Raw genomic sequence first — 22,353 nt, 5'->3', positions numbered from 1 at the left:
CTTAGGTGTGAGGTTTTCATCTCTTTAGCTACTTGATACCCAGTGCTCATTGCTGATGTTCCTCCAACTGGTCTACCAGGGAAAGATATTTGTATTACAGTTTACTGGAACACAGACACAGAACTATCTTCATTTCAAGCGAATAGCAAGCACTTTTGGAACAAATTTCACTTATTAACTGGAAGGCCCAGCTTCTGACATTCTGCTTGGTAATGATGCGGTTCATTCCTGAGATTTGAAACACGCTGTGAAATTTCTTTTGTGTGTGCTGATATCTCTAACCTACTGGATAGTGAATATTTATGGAGAGTTTTCCCCTCAGTCATATCCCAAATGTCTCCTCTTCTCAGCCATTTTCTCTTCCCCTTGCATCTCAGGGGTAAATCCACAAAGTGTCTTGTTGGCTCATTGTAAAAACTGTATTCTCCATGATGTATCATACTAAGCATTTTGAAGAGTTATTCTTTTCTCCCACTCAGTTTCTTATTAATACATGATCTTAGGAGCTTCTGGAAGTCTCTATTCTGTTCACATGAGGCACAGATCCCAAGTTGTGATGAGAAATTTAAGTGGGAACTAAAAGTAAGAATCTACAGATTAGATGTTTGTAATGTATAGTTAGTTGTACCTTGGTCACCTTTGTCAAAGAATCTTGGTGTTTGTGGTTGGAGGATCACATCATGGTTCTCCTGGCTTCCTCCTGGAGATTTCTTAAAGGAAGATTTTAAGATTATATTCTAGTGCCAGATTCTTAAACCTTCTCTCTCACTTCAAATCACCTCTTAGTTTTCATGCTCTGTATTAAGAAGTCTCTCTTCTCCCCTAGGGTCAGATTTATAGCTGCTCTTGTGTTATTCACTGATGTCAGCATCCCCATTCACCTATGAATGCAGGTTGCCTAGAGCATGGCCATGTTGGGATCCAGTGCATGGAGGGTACATCTATATAAGAAGAGGATAGACTTCTTGTTGAGTCTGGCCATCTGGTAACTCTTTCTGTCACTGTCTTTGCTCTTCTTTTAGGTGGGAGGACACACCATGCTCCCCATCCGCTGGATGCCCCCTGAAAGCATAATGTACCGGAAGTTCACCACAGAGAGTGATGTATGGAGCTTTGGGGTTATTCTTTGGGAGATCTTTACCTATGGGAAACAACCATGGTTCCAGCTCTCCAACACAGAGGTAACAAAGGGATAGGTCAGGATGTGTTAGGGGTGGAAGGGAAGACTGATTGATGACAGGTATCTCAGAACATGGATTGCATATAGTGTGCAGATGGGTGGGCTGTCAAGATAGCAGAGTGGATGCAAGCACAATCAGGAGGAAAAAGCTTCCTAGTGAAGGAAAAATTGTAACTACAGAAAATGTGATATAACTGTCAAAAGAGCATGAAAACAGATAGCTACATCGAGACAGGCAGGAGTCAGGCTTCTGCTTCTACATATAAAAAAACCACACAAATATTTCACTAAGAGAGAAAAAGAAAACAAAGAAAATCTGGGAGTTTTGCAATTGTGCCGTCTTGTAGAAACATTTACTGCTTAGTATATCCACAGAAGGAGGTTACCAATGGCTTGAGCTACCTCAGGTACAGGGAAGTATGGGATCCTGAATTGACTGAAATGGCCAAATATACATGATTATCAGTTATGTGTAAGTGTTCAAGAATAGAATAAACCAACTACAGCACAATGCTAAATGCTTAGTACCTTTTCATACTTATAATTTATGAAGAGTTAACATGGTAGGATAGTAAATAATGCTTAGCTCTAGGCATTTTTCTAAGCAGCTTTGGAACAATAACTTAGTGATTTCCACAAAATTCCTCTTGAATTTGGGATAAAAGGAGATTGCTGTGGCATCTTGGTAGAGACTGGGTATCTTAGAGAACTAGACAAGGAGATAGCTTGTGTTGTGGCCTTAGCAATTTCCTTTTTCTAAGTGACACTGAGACAGGTCTCAGGTATGTATAGAACAGAGCCATGTTGCCCCAGGGACTCTCCACAGTCCATAGACATATGGGTGGAGCTCCTACAGCAGCTGACCGATAGAAAATACTAGCTCTTTTTGTACTTTTCTGTTTTCTTGGAAGTCATAAACACTAAGGCTTCTTTGAATTGAAATTTCATTTTAACACTCAAGGAAGTATCTTTTACTTAGAAGTGACATTCATTTCCTATCTTTTATGTCCTGACTATTGAAGTAACTTTTAAAGTCCAAAACTTAAGGTTGTAGATTGTGGCTCAGCAGGTAGAGCACTTAGCAAACATGGACGAAACTCTGAGCTTAATCTTCTGCACTACGGAAATCTGGCATGGTGACACACGCATATAATCCCTGCACATAGAGGTAGTAGGATTGATTAGGAGTCCAAGGTCATCCTTCCATACATGTAGGCTAAAGAACAGTCAAGATCACATGAGACCCTGCCTCAAACAAAACAAGGCATCTCTTTTTTCCATGTATTTATTCACATTGCATTCCAATCACAGCCCCTTCCCTCCTCTCTTCCCAGCCCCACCCTCTCCTTCCCTCCCCCTTCCCTTTTCCTCAGAGAAGGGGACCCCTACCTATGCATCAAGTCTCATCAGATCTAAGCATATCCTTTCTCACTGAGGCCAGACAAGGTATCCCAGACAGAGGAAAGGGATCCAAAGGTAGGCAACAGTGTCTGAGTCGGGGGTCCTAGGTTCAGTCTGTGCATGCTCTTTGGTTGGTGGTTCATTTTGGATGAGCCCCAATGGGTTCAGGTTAGTTGACTCTGTAGGTCTTCTTGTAGTGTAATTGACACCTCTGGTACCCTTAATCCTTCCCCCCTGAGTAGTCTAGAAGATTTCATGAACTCTGCCTAATGTCTGACTGTTTTTTTTTTAAATCTATTTCCATTGGCTGCTGGATAAAGCCCGTCAGATGACAGTTGCACTAGGCTCATCAGAGTATCATTAATAGTGTCTGAGGTTGGCTCTCTCCAATGAGATGGGTCTCAAGTTGGGGCAATCATTGATTGGCTATTCCCTTCAATCTCTGCTCTGTCTTTATCTCTGCACATCTTGTAGGCAGGACAAATTTTAGGTCAAAGGTTTTGTGGTAAGTTGGTGTTCCCCTCCCTCCACTGGAAGTTCTACCTATCTATAAAAGGTAGCCACTTCAGGCTCCATATCCCCTACTGCTAGGAGTCTCAGCTAGTGCCACCCCTATATCCTCCCAGGAGCCTCCTGCATCCTAAGTCTCTGACTCATCCCAGAGATGCTCCCCAATCACCACTGATTTCCCCTCTCTCTCCCAGTCCTCTCATCCCCATCTCTGCTTTCCCCACACCTGATTCCTACCCCTGTTCCCCTCTCAACCCACTCTCCTACCCAGTTCTCTCTTTCTATCCCATTTCTAAAGTCTATTTTATTTTCCCTTCTAAATGAGATTCAAGAATCCTCCCCTGGGCTCTCCTTATTTCTTACCTTCTTTGTGTTTGTGAATTGTGGCATGATTGTCCTGTACTTTATGACTAATATCCACTTATAAGTGAGTACATGGATGTCTTTCTGGGTCTGAGTTACCTCACTCAGGATGATGTTTTCTAGTTCCACACATTTGACGAGGCATTTCTTTATATATAGTGATGTCTTATTATGCAGGTACTCAAAGAAATCTGAATTCATTTCCCAATGTAGAACAAATATTTCAGTGGACTTGAAGAAGGAAAGAGTGTATGTAGAAGCTATTGCTACTGTGGGTTTTATTTAAATTGGAACTGTTTTCCTGAGGGATGGGACACATACATTTGCACATACAGATACATGCATGCAAATTTTTATGTATGCAAATACACACATGCATGCATCTATGTAGAATCTCCATGGTATTTGGTTTCCAAAGAAAGAAAATATCATGGATAAGTGTGTCGATATCATTAGAATAATCTTTTAAAAACTCTTCTATCTCATATTATACCCCATCTGCCTTTTACCCTTCCCCTTCCTTCCTTATCCTCTCATTCCCACCTTCCATCAGAAAAGAGCATGCCTCCCAGGGACATTAACCAAACATAGCCTAACAAACTACAATACAACCGTGCACATACCTTCACATTAAGACTGGACAAGGCAAGCTAGTAGGAGGAACAGGGTCCCACAAGAAGGTAAAAGAGTCTGGGACGATCCCACTGTTAGGATTATCACAAGAACACCAGGTTACTCAGCCACAACATATACACAGAGGACCTAGGAATCTTTTCATGGATAAGAAAGCTGGCTAGAGCAGCTAGTGGGGTGCTTGTGGCCTCTTCTAAGATGGTATTGCAGGGTCCTACCCTTGAAGACTAGCTTTCTTCTGTCAATCATACCCCTTACCCTACCCATAGCAGCAGCTAAGCACTGGCAGTAACTGATGATTGGCTTAGCAGTGGAAGTTTATGGTCTGGATTGTTCTGCTATAGAGATGATACTGGATGCCTTTGATCTAAGCATAGGCAGAAGCTATTGCAGTTCGAAATGAATCATTCTGCCTAAATGTGAAAGGAATAGAGGTGAGAATTGAGAGAGTTTTGAGACCAAATGGTAAACACAAGCACTTGGAGACTTATCACTTTGGCAATGAAATGACCCCAGTGTGCCATCCCAGACTCCATGGTGAGTGTGAACAGAAGAGGGCTGGCACAGTGAAAGTATCCAGGTCAGAGTAATCTGAGATGCCCAGGAGAAAGCACTGTTCTGCAGGTGGTTGAGATAGAGGGGGTGAGGGAGCAGAAGATGATGAGAAGAAGAGAGGAAGAGAGGGGCTTCTTATCCAATAAATACATGCTAATAGGGAAGAGAAGTGAAACATTTGCTCAAATGCCAGACTCCACAAATCAGTGCTCTTTTAATCATCACAAACTATCTTCAAATGTGGAAGCTGAAGTTTGAGGCAACCTGCTCGAAATCACAGAGTGGTAAAGAGTTAGAGAGAAGTTATAACATACGGGGAAACTAAATGAAGTCTTAGAAAATGTGCATATGTCCGTTTCAGTAGAGAAATGCTTGCGTTCCAGAAGATCCCAAGTTTACATTATGAGTTGATAGAATGCAGTATCCTGGATGGCATCTTGGAATAGCGCAGGACAGGAGGTTAAAAGCTAAAGAAATGTGGATAAACCATCTCATTTGGATAATGTTCTATTAACCAAATATAGTATGTAATTTCTAATAGCAGGCAGATGGTAGGTCATAATAGGAACCATATATAATTTTCTCAATTTTTTTAAACAAAACTGTTAAACACACACATACACACACTCACACACACACACACACACACACACACACACACACACACACACACACAAGTTGATTTCCTTGCTATTCGAGTATTGTGGCCATGACCATGCATGTGCTAGTATCTCTGTGGTAGAGTACAAGTCCTTTAGGTATATGCCTGCACTTAGTAGTGTAGCTGGGCCATAAAGTAGCATCACTTTTTAACTTCTTGAGAAACCTCAATGCTTAGTTCAAGCATAGCCTGCAATGCCTGTAAGTATGTGTACACATGAGAGTGAGTGTGGGAGTCTGTTATGAAACTAGAAATGGGGTGGTGGGAAGAGAAAAGGAGGCATTAGAGAAACCTGGGGGAGGGACCATAGGACACATGAGAGCACAAAAGATGGTGTGGCAGGGATGTAGGTGAACAAAGTGGTATTGGAGAGAAGGGAGAGGATAAGAAAAATCAAATAAAGCCAAAATGCTATAGTGAAGCTTAATGCTGCATTTTCTAATTAGGAAAATAAAGTCTGATGTTCAAATTAAGGAAAAGATGGGAGAAATAGGGTCACACAGTGGGAATACATCCAAAGTACACTTCACTTGTATTAAAATGTCCTTATGTAACCTAATACTGTGTGGAATGGATTCATACCATTGGGAAAGTACATAATTGTTTTTAAATGTGTCTGGATTTGGGGTACAGATAAGTCGTACAAAAATTGCCTACTCTTGAGGCCCTGGGTTCAGTTCTCAGCATTTCAAAGAAAATGTCTTTGAGGAGTTGAAATGGAGCTGCAAAGAACATACATGACCCCCCTTCACTTAGCAGCCATCCTTGTAGTAACAGTGAACTTTTTATTCTTGAATTTGGTCCTTCTGGACCTCCTTGTCCTTACAGACAAGGATGCGGATAATCCCTGAGGGTAACTGACTTGCACTGGCTGGCCATCCAAGCAGTGGTGAATCTAGCAGCTCACGAAGAACTATGAGCAACTGAGGAAAACTGGGAACAGAAAGGGTGGTCTTTCCCAGGGAAGACCACAAACTGGTTGCCAATGGTCCTACTTTTAAGTAATGTTATATGAACTGAGCAGATTATGTTTAGAGATATATAATATATGCATATACATATATGCATACTATAAGAAAGGAAGGAAGAAAGGAAGAAGAAAGGAAGAAAGAAAGAAAGAAAAGAAGAAAGAAAGAAAGAAAGAAAGAAAGAAAGAAAGAAGAAAGAAAGGAAGGGAGGAAGGAAGGAAGGAGAGAAGAAAGGAAGGAAGAATAATTAAATGAAAGAAGAAACTATGAGTTTGAATGAGATTTGGGGAGGGATACATGGGAGTTTTGGAGGAAGAAGAGGGAAGAGAGAAATGTTGTAAGTATAGTATAATCTCAAAAATAATGTTAAAAATGTAAATCAATAGAATACTAAAAAAATTTGAAAGTAAACAAGACAGACGATTTATTGCGTAAAGGAAGGTAAACCTTGCTTAGAAAGGGGTCCTATGCTCACAGGCAAGTAGGATGGTTTGTACAGAGGCCGTGGCTGGGAGAAGAACTTGATATCAGTGGAAACCAGTGGCTGAGGGATGTATCAGTCAGTTGCTTTAACAGCATGGGGACTGGAGTTCAGATCCACAGAACCCATACATACAGCCCTAAGCAGGAGTGGCAGCTGCCTGAAATCTAAACACTGGGAAGGCAGGGACAGCTGGCTAGAGGAGAAGCTGAAACAAGTGAGGTCCAGGTTTAAAGAGAGATTCTGCCTCAATAAAGACTGGTATTCAAGCAAGGAAAATACTCAGCTTCAACTGTGGGCTTCTACACTCATGTATATACACATACTTGGCCATCTACCCATGTATGTGAACCCATGCAAACATGTGTGAACACACACACACACATACACACACACACACATAACATATACATTCACAACTAAATGAAAGTAAATAGGAATTAACAGGAGACAGGTAGGTAGAGAGCAGACAGGCAGAACTCTATAAGGGTTTTTCAAAATCACAGAGGCCATGAGGTAGAGGAATGATAGTCAGGACCCAATTTCTACAACAAGGTGAAAGAGAGATGTAACCCAGGCAGTCCATATGGCAACTAGGACTGCAGAACTTTGAAGCAAATGGGAAGGATGGCTGTGTGGATTCAGGGTCCGTGTGCCCTGGCCCAGCAGGTCTAGCAGGAAGAGCAGCAGTGAGTAAGATCCACCTACATTGCTCATCACCTCTGTACCCTCTGCTCAGGTGGAGAAGAAAACCAAGGCTGTTCTCTAACCAGACTTCTGCCTGTGTGTGTTCTGCCTGGACTGAAGCTGTTCTGATGAGAAAAGCTCACATCTTTGGCTAGGCAGAAGTCCCAGGACCAAGGATGGGCTTTGAATAAACTTCTGGATATAACGTCTTTCATTCTTGCTCTTTCAGGTCATTGAATGCATCACCCAAGGCCGTGTCTTGGAGAGACCCAGAGTCTGCCCTAAAGAAGTGTATGATGTCATGCTGGGGTGCTGGCAGAGGGAACCACAGCAGCGGCTGAATATTAAGGAGATCTACAAAATCCTCCATGCTTTGGGGAAGGCCACCCCGATCTACCTGGACATTCTTGGCTAGTGGTGACTGGTGGCCAAGCATTTATACTCTGTTGCCTCCTCTCTCCCTGCCTCCTCTCCTCTTTTTCCTCATCTCAACTCCTTTCTTCCATCTTTGACGGAAACGAACATCTTCATATAAACTCAAGTGCCTGCTACACATACAACACTGAATTTAAACAAAACAAAACAAAAGAAAACAAAATACAAACAAAAAAAAAAAAAAGAAAGAAACCCTGTAAGGCAGTTTGACATATATATTTATATATATATATAACTATCTATCTATCTATCTATATCTACAGAGAATTACCTTCTCTAATACACAGAGAAGCTGCTGATACAGAAAACCGTAAGACATTAATAACAGAAAAAATTAAATATTATTATTAACACAAATGAAATTCCCTTGACTTAAGCTGTGGCCCGTGCTTTTTTCAGGTCTGGCTTTTCAGAGATCTTAGTCTTGACCCAGCAGAGAGAGAGGCTGGGAAGAGGCGGGGTGGCGCACGATCTTCAGTGCGCAAGCGTGACCCATTGAAGGTGTCTGGCAATGAAACAATTCTGAAGTCCAGGCCCTTCGGAATCATCTCTGGTTTGCCTTTGCCTTTGCCTCTACTCTTTTCCCCCTTTCTGCCTCTTTGGGACAATTTTCTAATTTGTCCATTCTATAAAGTATATAGTCCTGATGCTTTTTGGAAATCAATGATGACACCTACGGGTAAATACTGAACAAATACCAACACCAGACCACACAAAGCCATCCATGGTCGGGTAACCACCGAACAAGAAAGGGCAGAGGACTTTGGGGAGAGCAAACCCCACCTTTCCGGATGTAAATCTCTCTCACGATCCTTACTAGGTTTGAAGAGTTTCATCCTCTGAACTTGAAGAACTGGACTTGGTGGATTAAAGAACCTAGGAAGTAAGTACAGCCGAAGTCTAATCCTACCAAGGCACTGCCGCTCATCTTCCCATCTCTGGGAGGACTCTTGGCCTGTCCTTTCGTTTTCAGGCCCTTGGGGAGCTTGGAGGTTTAGTATCCACCTTCTCTGCTGTCATCCCCTAACATGGACACAGCAGGCTTCAGGGCTCTGATAGCAGGAGACTTAGTTCCTCCCAGGTCCTAATTAGGCATCTCCCTTGGGTTGTATTTATCTTGCTTCCCCCCTATACTGAGGTTCTATCAAGTCCTGGGTAAACCACACTGACAGGGAAGAAATCCAGGTGAGAAAGAACCCAAGGCACGTGCATTTCAAAGAGCCAGGCACTGGCACTGGCAAAAGCCAGCAGAGAAGAATCTACTTGGCACCTGTGCTGAGCCCTTGCCATTCTCCTCACGTTTTCAGCCCTTGGAAGGATTGATGCATCTGCCTTTGAGCTGTTGTGAAAAGGCAGAGACTGAGAAATCGCTTTGTGGGCTGGGTGTCGGGGGAGGGGCTGCAGCTTCTCTGGAAGATGTCCAATGAGTGGCCTGTGCCGCAGACTTGGCATCTTAATGAGGACCTAGCTCTGACCTGGAATGAGAATGAAGCATCTCGACTGGGACCAGTCCCCTGGGTCCCAGCGCCAGGGGAATCACTGCCTTTCCCACTGTGCAATGGAGGACTGCAAAAGTGAAGCTCTCTGGACAGCTCTCACACACAACAATGAACCGCTCCAGGGAGCCAAGAGCTTGGCTGCACAGACCAGTCTTGCTGGGGAAGAAGGTTGTGCTCTCCCTAGGGTACCTGTCTCTCCACCTCATCCCAAGCACAGAGCTACCTAACAGACTGACTGTTTTCTTATCAGAAGCTCCCAGGAGCTGCTGACTAACCCCTCTCCTTGCCAGCTGCAGAAAGTCTACAGCCTGGACACCCTGACCAGTGAAGGCAGCTGAAGTACGAGCAACTCTGTGGCCTGTTTAGAACTGGATTATGTGGTTGTGGATTTACTTTATTTTTTTAAAGACCAACACATGTTTTTATTCAATAGAAAAGAGCTGTGCTCCGATTGTAGCCATGGTTGGGATTCAGGGATCAGCAGGCTGCTCAGCTGGACTGGGGAGGGTGCTGGGCTAACTGGGATTTCAGAGTGGAACTTCTTACTGTACTAGATACCTGGCCCCTGAGTAGGGGAAAGCTCTTTTGATTGGTCCCTTCTTCAAAAGCACCCTTTGCTATCCTATGATAATTACTCCTCTTATTACTTCTTGAATTGGTCCACCACCTGAGGCTTTCAGCCTCTACTAGAGAGGTGTCTGCTGGGTGGAAGTTTCCATTCAGGTTTTAATCTGAAAAGCTGGATAACTAGAGGGGAAGCATTCAGACAGGGGCCTAGAGGGGCCTGTGGGGAACCTGTTGTCTAGTTGAAAGTGATGTTCCAAGATCTAACCTTTCCTAAAACAGTCTCTTAAGGCTTTCTGGTTTTGAAAGAAGTGGATGACTGAAGGCATTTATAGCCCTAATGGGACAGTTAGGAGAAAAGACAAGACTGAACTTGCTCAGGTGTCCTTTGTTAGTTCCATGAACATCCACACTGGCATCAGGGTCACCTTCTCTCTGTGTCCTCCATTATTAGCTGCCTGAGTAATAGAAGGAGAGAGGGGGCAGTGGAGATAGGAGGGGTGCAGAATGGGCCCAACCTTCTTACTCTCCTGGCATCCTCTCTGTGTAGAGTGGACTTTATATGTGAACCTTGAAAGGTGGAGAGAAAGGGTCTGAGGTGCTTTGGAGGGTAAGAAATAGAAAACAGGCTTTGGATAGTGAAGTGTATTCTACTGCTCAGGGGTGTGCAGGGTGTCTCACTCCTTGCCACTCTCTTCACTGTGTCCTATTTTCCTTATGTGTCCTCATTCTATTCTAGATCTGAGTTCTTAGCTTCTATCAGCACTGAGTCACCCTATCACTTGTTTTCTGAGGATCACTCTGGAATACCTAGGAAAGCCTCCTTTGGCCTCACATGGGTTGAAAGCGGTGGTCTCTGAGGACATACTGTGCTTAGGGTGGGGTTGGTTCCAGTACATTGATTCTCTTTTTCACATTTGTCACAACCTGCTAAAGGTCTAAAGTGTCTCAGACTATTTTAGGCCAGGGTTGGGGAGCATTTTGTCTCATTTTCTACCCCAGCTTTCTCCTAGACTGGAAAATTGTTATCAGTAGTTTATTTATGTATTTATTTATTTATTTATTTTTTAAAGAATCTAATATGCTCCAGTGAGTCAAGAATTAACATCCCATCAGCCCATGGAGCCTCTGCCAACTGTTCCATCCTCCTTTCTACATAAACACATCTACACCTTCCAAGAGCATGCCACATTAACTTGGTACTTAGCTTGAAGTCAACACCATTACGAATGCTCATGAATTTTCCAGACACCCCATGCTTAACTCTGTGCCCTGTTACTATCACCTGGACCCACCCTGAACTGACAAAGAGTGACTTGGATGTCCACTATATAACAGGGTGTCATGGACAAGGATCCTCTTAGTTATTTGCTTTGCATGTGAACTTGATGGTCCTTTCTGATTACATCTCTGAAGTTTGAGTGGTTGTCCGGGTAACACAGCCTTCTCTAGTCAACACACAAAGGAGTTTGGGCTTCCTCCACTCAGCAGATCATGCACAAGTTATTCTCAGAGAAAACTTTTCCTTGGAGATGAAGATCCTCCATTTTTTTCTGGGATTTAACTGAACTGTGCTGTTCATCTCTGGTGACACACTAGTGCAGTACTTCTGGTGCTAAATACTACAGAAGCCAATGCTTACAGAAGAGCTTCAATACAGAAGTGGTAGTGAGCCAACTGTACTGGAAGAACGCAGCATACATCAGAAAAGCCACTGAGAAACCCTGCCTTAGTGCTTGGATACTCGTGGGATTTGGGCTAAATCAGCATCTCTTAGGTTATCAGTCTTCCCACACAAGATATATGACATTAGAATAGTTGCATCCTTAGAGTCAATTTCCATTTGAAAGGCTAAATTTGAGTCCCATCTACTTCTTTATTCTAAGCTTGTTTGCTAGAAATGAGAGATGAAATGAAAAATAGGGAGGGGAAGGAAGAAAAGTTACTGTTGACAAAACCTAAGCATAATTAGTGCCTGGTGTGTTTGAGGGACACTAGATCCAGGCACGCAAGTCAAGATATTAATATTTGTATTCTTCAAGAGAAACCATCCTTCTCTTCTAGTCATCTTCCCCACTTCACATGTCCACATTGGCAGAAACTGGTCTGCCATATGGAGATAGTCCCACCCACCTCCCATGCAAGGTCAGGAGTAATCTGAACCCTGGGTCAGAAACCAAGAGATTTTGTATATGTACTTGCTTTTCCTGAGCTCTTTTACATTCAAGAATAGTCTCATGGCACATTTGCTTCCCTTTTCTGAACCAAACAACAACAGTATCATCTCTACACTCACCTGAGACTTTTAATCTTTGCAATACTTTGCTTAGTAGGGAGCATAAAATATTTGTGGATGATCAGTCAATGGACTCACATTTCAACAGTCCTACTAGTTACCCTCAAGCCTCTCTGTAGTGTCTAGTGTCTGCGTTGGATGGGCAGCAGCTTGCTAAAATGCACAAGGTGTTTACCTTAGAGCCAAAAATGTCAGCTTGAGCTCAGATCCTGTGGAATGTAGTCCTTCACTATGATTTTATTTTTTTCAAGATTCACCTTACTTTGTACCAAATAAATTGTTTCAACCAATACTTAATAGGGCTGGAAGGGTTAACTTCAAGCTTGGGCATCATTCTTAAAACACCAGTTTGGACTTCAGAACTTATTTTGGGATTGCTTGAACCACAAGGAAAAATTCCCTTTCAGCTCTAGCCATATCATGTACTTTTTCCATCCATTGGATGGTCATAATTCGAGAGAAGTCCCCCTGGATTCAGCAAATCAGTTGCAGTTTGGGATTCTCTTGGCACCTTATGTTTCTCCTGGATGAGAACTGTAGAGGTGGACTGGCATCAGAACTATTGAGAAAGATCCCAAACTGTTATCTTATAAAGCTTGATGATCTGCCTTTCCTTAATTTAACTATATTGACAGTAGCATCTGAGTTTCTCAACATCACCATTCCTGGTATTTGATAACACACCACGCAGAAACCCATTCTCCTTACATTTTTGTTTGGGACTTGGTATTGAAGGTACAAGCACTGCCGATGAAACCTCTCCTAGGAGGGCCATAGCAGAGAGAATCTGAGAGGATATTAATTGACCACTCTTTCTGATAGGTACTGGTGATGATGGTGGAGGTGGTGATTTTTTGTGTGAACAGACTGGGTATTAGGCATCTTACTCTGCACCAGGGCTATCCGACCCAGGGCCCTGTGTCTTGGCTTCTGACAAGGTTTCTGTTTGCTACATTCTCTTTAAGCACGTGTGTGTGTGTGTGTGTGTGTGTGTGTGTGTGTGTGTGTGTGTGCATGGGCAACAAGTTTGTCATGTACCAACAGAGGCACCTTTCTGTGGAGATATAGGCTCTGCCCAAGAGAACTTGGAATATCTCTTGTTTCCTTTCTTGTTAGCAGTATTAAATTGTATGATATCATGGGCTTTATTATGATATTTAAAAATATGTGAGTACTTGGAATTCATCTCCAAAGTCATAACATTCACATTGCTCTTCCTGTGGGCAGCTAGGTTCCAACTTTAAAACAAGGCCTGATTTGTTATCTGCCCTAAGAATGATGTCTTAAACCAGTAAAATCAGTAATCAGTTTTCTTTTTTTAGAGGTAAAAGACTAAATTCTATTAACTTTGTCCTGTATCCATCCAGGAATATATTGGAGCATCAAGGTCTAAGCTCAGAGCTCTCAAGAGATTTATAGTCCATAAAGTAGATGTTTCTAATAGAAGGTGGATTGAGCTAACACAGAAGACAGGGTTCGTGCTGAGCTCTTCCTCCTGAGGAGCTTGCAGGCATTTAGGTATTGCTTTCATTTAGTATCTCTGAGATGATTCAGTCTCTTCTCATTTAAGGCTGTCAGGAATTTAGACTTCTTGTCGGCAGGGATGAAGGTAGCCTGAGAGCACAGCTACGCTCGATCTGTGTAGTCTAGCATCCTTTGGATGCAGCACTTCTCAAAGGACTGAAAAAATCACATGCTCAACTCCAAGTCTGGTATTTATGATTTCATTTAAGAAGCATTCATGGGAGTGATACTTTAAAAAGAAAGTAAGTTTATATTCTCTGAAGTAGCATGGCCTACTCAGTTCCTCCCAGTGGGGACTAGTCCCTCATCCATCTCTGTTTCAAAGTTGCCTGGCACCTGCCTGCTGCCCTTGAATCTATTCCTGGAGAGGAAGAGTCAGCCTGGTCCAAATATCATGACTTCTGCTACCCGAAGGAGAGGAGTATATTTTAGGAAAGATTTTTTTCTCTGTGATTTTTCATTTTCCCCTTTCCCTTGGTTCACATTCTTTGGCTTCCATGGGACAGAAGAGCTGGCTTCTTAAAGTCTGTGGAAGTCTTAATACAAGGTGAATCCCAGGACCACAAACAGTTTGGACTTCAAACAGTGAGAAAATTGGCGCTGAATGATTCGGCACACAAAGCAGAAAACTTTCATTTCCTGCAGGCAGGAGGAATTGACTGTTATATTAAGACTTCTAAAGGATCCCTGCCCTGGAGTAATTTCAGTGCTGTCAGACAATGTTGACATCTAGATTAACCTCTGTGCACTAAATTTGACTGCACAGCTCATTGAGATGCATGTGGCGTGTCCCTGTAAATCCCATCTGAAACCCTTGGTGGCCCACCCACAGCAACTCCCTCTCCTGTCTCCACCTACTGATCTCACAGTCCATGAACTTTTAGCCTACTGGAGCAAAGGCACTCTGACTGGGGTCCAACACCCAGAATGGGAGCTTTGACCTTTCTGTGAGCATGATAGAGTCTTGAGCCAAATTTGCTGCTTGGTCAAAGTGACAATGTTTATCACTGTATTGACACCCTGCCCGCAAGGAGGAGACTGCAAATCAAAGCATAAAAGCCACTCCACTGATGACAAACTGTTTTACAGATGATGTCAAAGTGAAATGGTCTTCAAAGGAGCTAAGACTCAGCATAGGTCCATCTGTGTGCCTCCAGTCTTCCAAGGTTTCAAGAGTAGAGCAGATGCAGCAAGGTCGTGACTGTAGATAAGGTGGGTGGGGTCTGATGGCTAGAGGAGTTTCTCCTCTATACAAGTGTTTTATCTAGTCCTTTAAAGAAAGGTAACCCAGACTTCTATTTCCCTGGCTGGGATCAAGGATACAGCAACTCTCTAATACTTTGACCCTTTAATACAGTTCCTTATGTTGTGGCATAAAATTATTTCATTGCTACTTCATAACTCATCTTGCCACCATTACCAATCACACTAGAAACATGCAGGATGGTCTTAGGTGACCTCTGTCACAAGGTCATTCAATCCCCAGGGGGGTTGCAGCCCACAGGTTGAGAACAGCTGCTCTAAGCACTAGTTTATCGACGTTCTTTGTAGGATGAGATGCCATACTGAGATCGCATAGGCAGATGAAATCTCTTAGTCAAGATGGCAAGCATCAAAAAAAAAAAAAACAAAAACAAACAAAAAACAAAAAACAACAAAAACAAAACAAAACAAAACAAAACAAAACAAAAAAACGTACATACGTGCATCTCATGCATCAAAAGAGACCTCCAGCTTGGCTCCAGCTACCCCCACACTCTTAAAAGCTACTCAATATAATCCCAGATATTAAAAAAAAATACCTCAGGATTTTAGAATGATCTGCCCAAGTCTGAAGAACAAATTCTCTTGCATAGTTCTTGAAACTGATTCTCTTTCAAATTATTTTTCCATCTTTGCTTGTTTGGTGTAAGTGGTAGGAATCTCTTTGTATATTCTTAGATATTTCTTTAAGAGAATTGAAAGCTTTTAGCCAAGGACATTGTGTTTATTGACTGAGAAAATAGATTTCTGGGCTGAGTAATACAGCAGTTACACAGGGGCAATTTTGATGACTTTATTTAAAAGCAATTATCAGAGTTGTATTCTTTCGAGATCCTCAGGCTGATATAGAACAAATCATACTTGTCCTTTTGTTATTTATTATGTTTATTTACTTTTGCACATAAGTAAGCACATGTGTGCATGCCAATTCCTGGGTAATTCTATTGCCTACAGACTACAGTGCCCCATTTGTGGAGCTTTCATGGATCTAAGTGTGTCTGTGCAAATGAGTGCCCCACACATTTGGCTTCCTCACTGTTCCTCATTATTTGTATCAGGAGCACAGAGCCTATGACTTTCTGCACTGTAAGTTATTTACAAAGTTGAGGATCCTTTGATGGAGGGAAAAAAAAACCCACGTTTCTCCCAAATTTTATATATAAAGGCAGGACACTTCCCCATTGTTTTTCAAAGTACAAAACCAGACTGAGTCCTGATTCTCTTTTTCTGTAATTAAGGGGTAAGGGGTAGCAGATTCATCATAAATATTTGTTTGAAGATAAATGTGAACTAGTGTGAGGAGATTTTTGACCCAACCATGGATATACAATTCCAGTGTTCTGATTGAACATGAAGTCCTTGGGAGACAAGACTCTAGTTGGATTAGAAACTAGGAGGTTGGGATATAGGGCACTTGGCTGGATAAGAGAAAGTCATCAGCACTTTCCTGAGAGTAGGCAAACAAGTTGTAGGTTGTGCTCTTTATTAAACAGCAGTGATGGGAAAGGCCACTCTGTTTTGATCCATTGCTCAGATTAGTTACCAAGAACGTATATCATATCAAGTACTGCCTGAGTGCACATTTGCAGAGTTCCCACTCCAAAGGGCCAGGGCTGTTGTTACAATATGTTCAGTTTTTCATTTCCAGCTCTCTCTGACAAATCCTCTCTGCCCCCAGCTCTCTATCCCACCTCTTCTAGGCCAGGCTCTATTCTCTAAAAAGCAGAGGAAAGTCTGAGTGGCTCCCCTTTTTAGCCTGAGCCTGTTGTGGTTTAGTCTGGGTTGCTGCAGAAAGAAACAAAACAAACTTGCTCTCCCAGCTGCCCATCAGTCTCTTTCCATCTCCTTAGACCAAATGATTAGCACCTCATTAGCGCCCCATCAGTTTGCTTTTGCACAGGAGACTCTGGTACAACAGGCCTATTATAAGGCCCCTAGCCTGTCCTTTTGAAGTTGTCTCATCCTTTTGACTTGGTTATGAAAGGCAAGCCTTCCTTTAAATGTGTTTTCCTTCACATTTCTTTCTGGTTTCCTAGCTTCTGAATATCCTGGAAAATGACAAAGTACAGTTTTGCCTTTTTTTTTTTCTAGTCTACTCTGAACAGGGGCATGTCTTTTCATGTGGTCCAAGAGCTCTCTGTGTTATCCAAGATTTACCCACTCTTGGGACAGTTAAAAGAGTAAATCAGAGTTGGTGGAAGTGGTCTTTACTTTAATGGTACTAGAAAGGTTTGCATTTTAAGAAATGGACTTATTGAACATGCTATAGAATGGTGATGGGGAAGGTAGTTAACTTTAAGAGCCAGGAGGTCAAACCACCTATTCTACAAACCATTTCATAGCAACAGATGCTTTGATTCTGCCAGCAATGGTACTTACAGACCCAAATAGTCACATCCACTAGTCAAATTAAACTACCTCACACATCCACTTATTAAAAAACAAAAACAAAAGCAAAAGCAAAAGCAAACAAATGAATAGTCTCTTTCTTCCAGAGGATGGAGACATGCTCAGAAACTAAGAGCACTGACTTCAGTTCCAGATGACCTGGGTGTGATTCCCAGGACTCACAAAGAAGATCACTGCCATCTGTAAATCTAGTTCCAGGAGATCTGACAACCTCTTCTGATATCCAAAGCCATCAGGGATGGAAGAGGCAAACATACAGTCAAAACTGTCATATACATTAAAAACTGTCATTTCTCCCTTGTATCTCTAGAGAGTACAACAGTGGTTTGGGGAAGGGGACGGGGGATTGCTTTGTTTCCCAAAGGGTTTTTTGTTTGTTTGTTTGCATTTCCTTAGGAAAGAGTTGATGGACTACTTTAATGGCTATCAGTGGGGACATGGCAAGACAGACGGAAACTGAGGGAGCAAAGAAACTAAAAGGTAGCCATCTTGTGAGCTTTTATTTCTTTCTAATCAGCCTCTTTCTCTGTAAATGCTCTGCTAAAGAGTCTCAGGGGATGATCATAAGTGATAGAGTCAGGCCTTGGTGGTGTCCCCAAGTCTCTATGGCAGGAAAATCCCACTCCTTGGGTAGCGAGTGCTGCTCATGGTATTGGGATTTTGAGTTGTGTTGTGTTTGAGGGAAACTTTCCTTTTTCCTCCCCATGTCTGCTGTCTGCTCTCTAGAATTAGTCATTAACATTTTCCTACTTTAAATAACCATTGCATATACTGTAATGGAAAAAATATCTTGTATTTGTACCAGAAGAAAGGGATATTTTTCCCACTTAGAAGGGATGATTGCTATATTTCATTTTCTGGCATGGAATGCTGAACATCTTGAAGCCAAATAGCATCTCTTCCGCTTCAACTCTTTACCACTAATTGCTGCTTCAAAGATGGTTTGTAGATTTTAGAATAATACCTAGTAAAGTAAGACTGCATGATGCTTCCTCCTTAAACTGAGTGTTAAGACAATCTTGCAGGGAGCATGGAAGTGCTAATGATCTTGAAGCTTTCTAGGGACTGTGGTCCACACAAAGAGAAGACAGGGATAGTCAAAATATAAAGAAAACTATCCTTGTGATGACCAAATGTCAGACCTCATTTTCAATGACCCCAGAGCACAACAGAGTTGGTTACAGAGGGACTCTTGCTGAGGAACGTGTCTGGCTGAGAATGAAACCCTAGACAATAAATCTGGAGGCAAGATTGCCAAGGTTACAGCAGTGAAGTCATTTACAGTCCCTAAAAATGTCCCAGGTGTTTGTGATGCCAAGTACTGTTTTAAGTTCTTTACTATGAAAGCTACTTGGAAAGTGAAATCTTTCAAATGTTATTTCCCTTCAATTTCCAAGTAGCCATCCGGTGTGATATGTCTGACAAAATGTTGTCTGTATGCTGTAACAGGATTTTGACCACTCTTGAGAGAAAGCAGAATAAAGCCGAGTGCTGAGAATCCTGAGAAACTCATAAATGTTTCAGTCAAGTTCAGAAGATCACAGCTTCTTTTTTCTTTTGACCTTGGGCTCAGTGTTTGTTTTTCTGATACAAGAAAACAGCACCCGTGTTCTAGACCTCAATCTGAGCGACTTTTCCCCTGCCGTTGTCTGCCAGGAAGAAAGCAACCCAGCTGCTTTGCAATGAGAACCCAAGTTGGGATATGCTTGTAAATTGTGGTGTGAAATTGCAGAAGGCAAATGGGTTCAGGGTGATGTTTCCTAATTCTCTCTGATAATCTTGAGGACATGAGCTCTTCCAACCATTGCTAAGGCATGCTTGGAACAAGTAGTTTCATGGTGTCCTTCCTATGGAAATGACTGATAAATTAAGGATCTCAGAGGTATCATTTGGGAAGTAAATTTCAGACAGTTTGAGAAGTTTCAGAAGGTTTGAGCTGACATGCTAACAGGATCAGTAAGAACTAACTTTAAAACTTGTTTTCACCCCCTTCTCTGAAAGTTTAGCCTTTTGGGGGGGCATTGGAATATTTCCTTTGCAAGGGTTGCAAAGATTGATTATAGTTCATGTCTAAAAGCAAAGGCCCTCTGGAGCCTGTTGGACTTGGAGGTAACCCCAAACGGCCCATGTTATTTTTCTGAGACTGGTACCACACTAACTGAAGTCTTCCTGATTATGTGTTTGGACCCTGGTAGGTTGACCCAAGAGATCTGTCAAATTAAAAATAAAGGAAAGCAAGTTGGGGCAAGAAAATTCTGACTAAATGACAAAGAAAAAGCATCAGTGCTATTTTGACAGGAGACAGCCCTGTACTATTCAGCAAAGAAATACAAAATACATTCTATTTTCAAGATGAGTTTTATTTTGTGGTGTGTGTGTGTGTGTGTGTGTGTGTGTGCTTGTGTGTGTTGGAAAGCTGTTGTTTATGCATTTGGATTTTTATTCAAGCATAGTAAAAGCTCTGCTTAGTTTCTTAGGATGTGACAATAAATTAGGTCTAGAAAGGAATAAAGGCCCATGTTTCAGAACAAGGTGAAACAGTCCCCAAATATTTCCTTCTGAAATTTTCAGTCCTAGCAGATCAAATCAACCTCATATTTATTATTGATACCAGTACAAAAAAAAGTTTGCACAACATCTGCAGACCCTAATGTTCTACATGTCTGTGGTCTTTCTTTCTGAAGGAATGGAATCTTTAAATCATGCCAGGAACTTTGTCAACAGGGCTGAATAATGAGGCAGCTTAGACAATTTAGAGCAACCTGCCCCATGTAGATTTTGGCAAGGCCTTAATTCTTTCTCACAGGTATTAAGGTTGCTTCAGAGCTATTTTTTGCTTCAAATGATATTTAAAGAAGAGAATTTTGGAATACAGTTTGAGACATTTCAGCTAATGTCAGCCTCTGTAAAAGAAGATTTAGTTTCACAGGTAGTTTTTGGTTTTGCCCATCCCAGAAGTGTAAATTCTACTTTGACTAAGCTATATGTTTTCAGCACCAGGGACAGCGATCACTTCCCTCATCTGGGGTCACTCTCAAAATTAGATTTCCAGACAGGGAAGAACAGATTTTTCCCCATCATTTCCTATCCACAGAGCCTCAACTTATATAATTGCCAACATTATTCAGAGCATCAGACAACTTGTGTTAAGTAATGCCATGAGCAAATTTCACATGAGTTTAGGCTGTATACAGTCATAAGGACAACCCATGCTTTGAAACATCTTTGAATAACAGAATTAAGCACCAATGTATAATCTGAAGCAAACCTACTCTTGTTTATTACACCCAGGAGGGAAAACAACCCATATGGAGAAAGAGAGGCCACAGACTTTTAAGTTATTTTCTTTTAGTTATTTCACAAAGCTTCATTCATGAACCATGTTTCGACATCCAGAAATTGCTTTTATTCTCTCCCAAGCCTGGTGTAGCTGTTTCTGCCATGTTTTTGACCTGCTTAAAAAATATAGACTGACACAGTCAGATTTCTCAGCACAGAGATGGTAAAGACACTGAGATATTATAGATGGGAATGCTTTGGGACAGGAATCTCTTTTCTATTAGGCACCCTTGACTTTCATACTCCTATAAGGAATACTGTTCACTGACAATCACTTTTTAAAAATATGCATAGTGTTCACAATCTATAAGGCAATGGTTGATTGGTTGCAGGCAGAGGCAGTAAATCACAGTGGTAGAGATGAAGTTATGAGCTTTGAGGGCAAAGAAGGGCCTAATAATGCTGTCACTAGACATTTTGGAAACTCGTAGAAGAATACTACTTTGAATCTTGGCATCCAGTTTTTAACCTTGAGTGCTGTTCAACAGCTGTCTTTGCCTTAAACAATCATGGTAAGATTGGAAATAGATCCTCTTGGTTTTCTCCAGACCAGTCCAAAATGGACACTGGGGAAATGAGAGCAACAGAAGCACATGTCACTATGCTTTGTGATCGTCCAGTTTTCCTATAGCACAAAAATTCATAGGTATCACCTCAGAGGCAGTGCAATCTTCTCTCATTTACTTGGAAGCTTCTTTGGGGCCCTCACAAAGATGGTAACTGAATAGCAGCTGTTTCTTCCTCCTTCTGTTCATCCTTCTCCTCCTCCTTGTCCTCTTGCTACTGTTCCTCCTCCTCCTCTTCTTCTTCTTCTTCTTCTTCTTCTTCTTCTTCTTCTTCTTCTTCTTCTTCTTCTTCTTCTTCTTCTTCTTCTCAGATGTTACAAAATTCAATTTTGGGTGCCTCTGAATTATCTGAGTCCTGATTAATCTATCATTCTTTCTATCCCCCTTTTTTTCTCTGTCCCTTACACACCCTTCTTCCCCCCGTATTATTATTCCTAACCATCCATAGCATTAATGATGAGAGACCATATAGCATTCCTTTTAAGGATAGAGAAGTAGCAGAGGCAGGCTGGAGTTAGGTTTCAGAGGAACAAGTTCAACAGAACTGGTCTTGGGATGGGTCTGAGGAGGAACACATTGCTCTCCTTTCCTTGCCTTCTTAAACAGGTTCACCTATGCTTATGCTTGTCACACAAAAAGGATCATAGCATGCATTTATCTGGGTGGCTTTCATGAACACATAGTGGGCACATCAAATATCCTCAACTAGGTTCGGTTAAGACAGGAGAACTTTGTTTTCATAGCATAGAAAAGGTATGTACAGAAAAGATTATGAGCTGCAGGAGAGCCTCATAAAAGAATATTTTCTTCAATACAATCATAAAAGCTACAAATTTATCATTCATGGAACACATGACTCTCTGGCAAGCAGAAAGGTGGTCTGAAATGAGACAGAGAGTCGGCAACTGTGATGCCCAAGGATGAACAGACCAGAACTAAACCCCAGCAAGATTCTTATACTTTTTCTGGAAAAAAAATCTTAAATGTCAAGGGCACATTTAGCTTTGCCTCTTTAGAGG

The 22,353-nt window shown here is 41.8% G+C and overlaps 1 protein-coding gene across 5 annotated transcripts in view; it reads left to right on the top strand.

The window, feature by feature from the left end:
• The window catches only part of Ntrk3 (neurotrophic receptor tyrosine kinase 3), a 397,753-nt gene extending 376,225 nt beyond the window's left edge, over positions 1-21,528 (top strand). For 3 of the 5 annotated variants that reach the window (XM_021166477.2, XM_029479478.1, XM_021166476.2), the window contains 2 exons: positions 1,023-1,181; positions 7,669-21,528. In XM_021166477.2, the coding sequence (XP_021022136.1) occupies positions 1,023-1,181; positions 7,669-7,854 (345 nt within the window). In that variant the 3' untranslated portion in view covers positions 7,855-21,528. The remainder of the gene's footprint in view (positions 1-1,022; positions 1,182-7,668) is intronic. The other 2 variants (XR_003837160.1, XM_021166478.1) reach the window with 2 other exon arrangements.
• The last annotated feature ends 825 nt before the right edge of the window (positions 21,529-22,353 follow it).

The sequence above is a fragment of the Mus caroli genome, chromosome 7 (genome assembly GCF_900094665.2).
Source record: "Mus caroli chromosome 7, CAROLI_EIJ_v1.1, whole genome shotgun sequence".
NCBI classification, from domain to species: Eukaryota; Metazoa; Chordata; class Mammalia; order Rodentia; family Muridae; genus Mus; species Mus caroli.
Note: the sequence above shows the minus strand (reverse complement) of the source record. Positions and strands in the feature narration are given on the sequence as shown.